Source organism: Microtus ochrogaster, linkage group LG5 (genome assembly GCF_000317375.1).
Source record: "Microtus ochrogaster isolate Prairie Vole_2 linkage group LG5, MicOch1.0, whole genome shotgun sequence".
Lineage (NCBI taxonomy): Eukaryota > Metazoa > Chordata > Mammalia > Rodentia > Cricetidae > Microtus > Microtus ochrogaster.
Window position 1 is genome coordinate 17,618,421 of NC_022031.1, and position 6,233 is coordinate 17,624,653.

General features: G+C 46.9%; 1 protein-coding gene across 1 annotated transcript; it reads left to right on the top strand.

Moving 5' to 3' along the window:
• The first annotated feature begins 533 nt into the window (after positions 1-533).
• Positions 534-2,395, top strand: LOC101980923 (elongator complex protein 5-like). Its single transcript, XM_026786805.1, has 3 exons — positions 534-621; positions 1,317-1,783; positions 1,862-2,395. The coding sequence occupies exons 1-3, from the start codon at positions 534-536 to the stop codon at positions 2,168-2,170; spliced, it is 864 nt and encodes a 287-aa protein (XP_026642606.1). The 3' UTR covers positions 2,171-2,395.
• Positions 2,396-6,233: the final 3,838 nt, after the last annotated feature.

A 6,233-nucleotide genomic window follows, 5' to 3' on the forward strand; every position in this document is an offset into this window, starting at 1 on the left:
CTGCTTCCTCCTCCGGGGTGGTACCTGACCCTTAGATATGGGAGTTGTGTTGTGGATCCTGTCAGTTTGGGCTGGGCTCCCTGTGGCCAGCTGTTCTCTGCACGTTGAGCAATTGTGGATTTCTGTGATGGTCTCCACCTGCTACAAAAAGAAGCTTTCTTTGATGAGGGGTGAGAGCTACCCTTAACTGTGCGCCTAAGTATTTAGAACGCAGTTTACAAATGTAGCGATTTAGGAAGGCAGCAGTAACAGATTCTCCAGCCATGGGCGATTGACTAGGCTTGTAGTCCCAAATTCCATCATTAGTTCTCTCCCACTGGGCGGGCTTGAAAAAAATTCCATCATTAGTTCTCTCCCATTGGGTGGGCTTGTAGTCCCATCACTAGTTCCCGCCCACTGGGCGGGCCTTAAGTCTGGTTAGACAGCTGTTAGTGATCTTCAAGACTGAAGAACCGCTATTGTACTTTGGGGTACATCTTAGGGTGCCGGTCACTGTTGGATGCCATAGGTGTTACAGTTGAGCAGGGCTATTAATGCGCTTTTCTTCCTCGGGAACTTGTGCAGCGCCTTCCAGTGATATGAGGCTAGTCCTCAGGGAGAAGTCTTCCAAGCCAGTTCCAGGTAAATTCCTCCAAGTCCTGCATCCCAGGGATGCATTAAGGACTTACCTTCAAACTCCATAGGTAACCAATGCAATGGCAATAGCCTGTATTTGTGGGGAGAGTCGCATGGACACCCCTGAACTTGGAAGAAAGTTTCTCATGTCTGCTACTGAGATTTTTGTTGGATAGACTGTGGCTGTTGGGGAGGGGGACATTATCACACTTAAGTGGTGTAACTTCATTTAAACTGTGTGTGTGTATGCATACACATACACTTATATATTACATGTAACTTTAGATGAACAATAATAATATGATTCCTTGTGGCTTTTCAAACATCCTTAGCATTGTCTACCCTTCCTTCTTCCTGCTCCCTCTCTATTAAAGCCCTCTTCTCCTTTCGGGTTCCTGCCTTTGTAGCACCTGCAGCCTGCAAGTCCCCTTCCTCCCCCATCTGCCTTCTGCGTTCCTGGGTTCTGTGGTTGCCTGGCCTACCTAGGAATGAGATTCACAGTGGGCTGGACCCTCCCGCACCAATGGCAATTGGGGAAAATGCCTCCCAGACGCGGCCGCCGCCGTGGCTGATCTGATGGAGCACTCTGTCAGAGGTTCCCGGCTCCTCAGGTGTGTCAAGTGAGCAACCAAGATTAGCCATCTCACTTCACAGCCCAGAACGTGGATCTGCTCCCCACGAAGTGCAGATTTCTTGAGAAGCGCCTTTAGGAGACTACGCCCCTCCCACTCCGCGGAATCTCGCAGGAGCACTAAGCCACCGCTGGCCAACAGCGAGTCCAGCATCTCTGACGTCTTCGGACGAGGAAGAGTTTCGCGAAGGTTTTGGCTCTGATGTCAACAGCCGGCTGGTTTACCATGACCTCTTTAAAGACCCTCTTAACTGGTCAAAAACTGGCGAAGCTGTCCCCGAAGGACCCCTAGGAACCTTAAGAGCCTTGTACAGGACAGGTCCCGGCCCTGTCACCATTGCTCTTGACTCTCTCAGCTGGCTGTTGCTTCACCTTCCCTGTGTTACACTCTGTCAAACTCTGCATGCTCTGAGCCAGCCAAGTGTCTGCCCAGGTGCTGACCCCCTAGTAGAGCAGGTACGAGTCCTGGGCCTGCTACATGAAGATCTTCATGGTCCTGGCCCCATAGGAGCGCTGAGCACCCTTGCTCACACAGAGGTGACTCTGAGTGGTAAAATGTACCAGACTTCAGCCTCCATCCTCTGTCGAAGGCCCCAACAACGTGCAACTTACCAGACTTGGTGGTTCTCCATCCTTCCTGACTTCAGCCTGGATCTCCATGAGCGGCTTCCCCTCCATTCCAAGCTACCCTCCAGTCACACAACTCAGGTGGATCCCACGACTCATTTGACCTTTAACCTTCACTTATCCGAAAAAGAAAGAGAAGCCAGAGACAGCCTCACTCTGCCTTTCCAGTTCAGCTCTGAAAAACAGCAAGCTCTGCTGCGTTCTGGCCCAGGCCAGAAAACTAGCCACATCTTCTATGAGCCAGACGCTTTCGATGATGTGGACCAAGAAGACCCAGATGATGACCTAGACATTTGAGTAGACAGGAGAGGGCTGTGGCTCAGAACCATCCTGTTGTGTGCAGAGACTGGTCCCTGCCCTCCCTCTGTTGATTGTGGAGGCCCTGTCCTGTGAACCAAGGAGTAGCGTCTAATTGGGGCAGAAAGTGTAGTAAGAGTGTCGTGTATAGCACGAGAACAAGAAACCTCCCTCTTCCCATGCCTGTTTCTAATAAACCAGATATATGTGAAAAAAAAAAAAAAAGATTAGCCATCTCACCAGCGGCTTTACTCATTGTAGCTCTCGAGCTGGCTACGGCGGGCCTTCATGCCCTGGAAAAGGCCATGTGTGTGGCCTCTGTGGTGAGTGGATCCTGGGAAAACAGAAGCCAGTGGAACTGGTTTCTTCCTGTGAAATGTATTTCACAATACTTGTTTGCTAGTGATAGCCTTTTGCCTTATTAAATGTTTAAACTGTTATGTGGGCAATTTTTTCTTTTTATTAAACAAATAAAGAAGCAACGAAACTACAGCCAGGCTGTGGTGATGCATGCCTTTGATCCCAGGAGGCAGAAGCAGGCGGGCGGATCTCTGTGAGTTCAAAGCCAGCCTGAGCTACACAGTGAGTTCTGGGACAGCCAGGACTACACAGAGAAACTTTGTGTCTAAAAATAAACAAAAAAACATCACTAACAAAAAACAATAAAACAAAACAAAAACTACAAAATACATTATACTAAACAATGGGTGCCCCCATTCTCAAGTATCTCCATTTTGTAAAGGTTTTATTTTTCCTAATACGAATTTCAAAATGTATTCAAAGCGGAGACTGTAGTATAATGAGGCCCCATGACCTGTCATTCAATATCAGCAATGATTAACCTTTTGTTTTCATTTCTACGGCTTTCTCTATCACCAAAATTTGATTTTGAAGCCAATCTGAAGTCAACTCTCTCTGTTCATTGCAGTCGCGCAGGTTGAAGCCAGGTGCATGTAAGGCAACTGCTCGACCAGTATGTGCAACTTCTACCGAGATTCTGTTTTCCCGAGTTGTATGATGAGATCAGAAATAAAAATCAGGTCACCAGGCCCAGCGTCAAGGTAAATGCTTAGGCATTTAATCGGATGGCTTGTTCACGACATGAACAACCAGTATTACCATTAGCTCTTGATTTACGAAGCCACATGTTCAGTCGTATGACGGATGTCATTAACATCAGCGTGGCAGGTTCATTCATCTGCCCCTGCCCCGCACTCCCCCGTGATGAATACACTCAACAGATGGGGAATTTCATGGTCACAAATGGAACTGTTTATTCTTTCATTGTTCCCATGTCAGCAGTCAGACTAAATCCATTACCCGGCAATAAAAAGATCAGCCCGCTGCCGTTCAGCTGCGGAAGGGGCGAAGTTATGTTGAAGGGATTTAGAGTTTTAGAAGAGATAAAAGATGTAATAAGAAGCCACATAAAAATTAAGACCCCAGAGAAAAATTTGAGTCTCTTGTTCTTAACCCAAAGGATTAAGGGATTTGAAAGGGAAGGCCCCGTGAGTCTCCACGTCCTTTAACAGAAATACGCTAGAGCCCCCTTTAATTCTAAATGCGGCATAGCTTTCCCTGTGTGCTGACGGCTTTATTATGTCATTTGAAAATTCAGAAACACTCAGATTGGGTTCTGAAGAAGGAGGAAATGTCAGCTGCAGAAATGGATAGTTGTCAGGGCTGTTATGAGTCTTGTGTGTCAATAACCGGTCGCTTGCTCTTCAGAAAGTTCTTCCTGTGGCCTCGCCTGCAGGTCTCCGTACACTGATCTGGTAGTTCTGTGGCTCCTCGAGGCTGACGTCCGAGCATCCAAAGGGGACCGCCACAGAACCTTGTTTCTCCATGCGGATTCTAGAACACTTCTATAACAGGGCATCACAGTGGGAGAGAGGTGCTGGTTCCAGAACTCATCCGCAGCAGCTGAGGATCTAGACACAAAGTCTTTCTTGCTCAGAATGTGAAATTCTGGTCAACAAAAAATAGTCTGAGGAAAAATTAGACCGGCTGTTCCGTTCTTATTCTATTTCAGATTCATATTGCCAACTCAGTGCCATGGAGGCAGGCTCCGGCGTGAAAGGATGGAGATCTTCAGTGATAAAGTCAAGGTCCTTTACCCGAGTTAACGTGTCAGAAAGGGGAATGGAGCAGACACTAAGCGACAGGCACACAGAGTATGTTCTGAGTTCAGAGGACACTCAAATCAGGGTTCTTGATTCCTCTAGGGAGAAAGAGAGCCTTGAGAGATTTTGGCTCTCCTTCCTCTCTCCCTTTCTTCCTCCTTCTTTCCTTTATTACTTCATTCTCTCATCTTTCCCTCCCCCCTCCCTCCGTCCCCTCCCCTCCCCTCTGCTCCCCTCCCTTCCTTCTCCCTTTATTTCTCCTCTTCCTTCTTTTTGCTGTCAGCAGTGTAGATGACCAAACCCAGGGCTCCCAATGCTACTCAGATGCTCTGTCGTTGATCTGTGCTTCCATCCTCTACTGAAAGATTTTGACGGTGTATCTTATGAGGATCATTCTTGAACAGGGAAGGGAATGGCTGATTAGATGTCAAGAGATAGAAGCAGAAAACCATTAGGAAGGTGACTGTTATAACCAGGGAATGAGGTGGGATTCTGAACCAAGAGTGGCGTGGGCATGTGAGTGAGTGTGTGTGCACATGGTGTGTGTGTATATGTGTGTGTGCTGATGAGAATATGAAAAAGATAATAATTCCTGATATTGTTGACAGGTAGCAGTGGTAATGTATAAAGAGCTTAGAATAATATTTGTGCGATCTAACCTCAATGTAGTGCATATTTTCTCTTTGGGATTGTCTTTTCCAGCACGGACTATTGTAACAAAACCCTATAGCCTGGATCTAACATCCATCTTTTTTTTTTAATGGTTCTGGAGGCTGGGAAAGCCAACATACATACTCTATCTGGATTCATTTCTGGTGAGAGGTGTCGTCTTAGGTGGAATGTGTCTTCCAACTTCTTACTGTGTGTCCATGTGTAGAAAGTAAGAGTTCTGGCCTCTTTCTCTTATTTTAAGGAGACCACACCCTTTTGATTTCATTTAAATTTAATCACCACCGAAAGATCTCACCCCCAAGCACAAAATCCCTTGGGTCTTGCTTCAGCTCCGAGAGCTGGGGAAGATATGAATGTGCAGCTCACAGTAGATCCCGGTGGCCATAGCAGAGCAGAACGGAAAACCAGGAAGAGTGAAAGGAGAGAGATGGCTGCCGACTGGGAGGGAAGGATGATGTGGGAGGGAGGGACAGCATCCTTCAAAGGTGTCTGGGAGTCTCCGCCCTGCAGAAAGCCTTCCTCGATGTTGGAGGCCAAATGAGAGAGTGGGAGTTTCGAGACAGAGATCACAGATCCTGGACATAAAGCCTGTCTGTTTAGTGCCTGTCACTAAGCCTATGTATTCTGTGAACTAAAAATTTCCTTTCCTGTATGGGGGACAGGGTGCCAGCACCTCTTTCGTCTTGATAGCCCCTGACATAGCAGACCCCTTCTTTGCATTTTATAGTTTTTAGTCACTGTCAATAGTCCCAGCTATGAAAACTAATGAGGCTGACCAAAGCAGATGGATGGCTGAGTTTAAGGAGCTCTGCTTCTGGAAGGCAGAGAACACTGCCTTCTATATAAGATATTAAAAACCGTTAGGTCTGTCCAAGAACCAGGGTCACGGTCCTCTTCTTACACTTACTGTCCAATCCACACATCCCCAAGGGTCTCTTTGGCAGCTTAGCAATTATTTCCACTATCCAAATGATGCTGATTCGTCTCCTCTGATGGATGGTGAGCTCTTTTAGGGGAAGGACCTGTATCTTATTAATCTCCGTAGTCCCAGAACCTGCCATAGCAGTCTCGATGGTTACCCACAGCAAGATATGTGTGGAGGGCCAAGTCACTTGTCAGCAGCATGACTTTGGTCAAATAATATGAGTTATCTGAGGCCTGATTTTAGCATCCATAAGCAGGAGATAATTGTAAGTGCTACTTGATCTCCTGTTTTACTTAGCAAATGATATAATGCATGCCCAACGTGCAAGGATGCAAACACATGA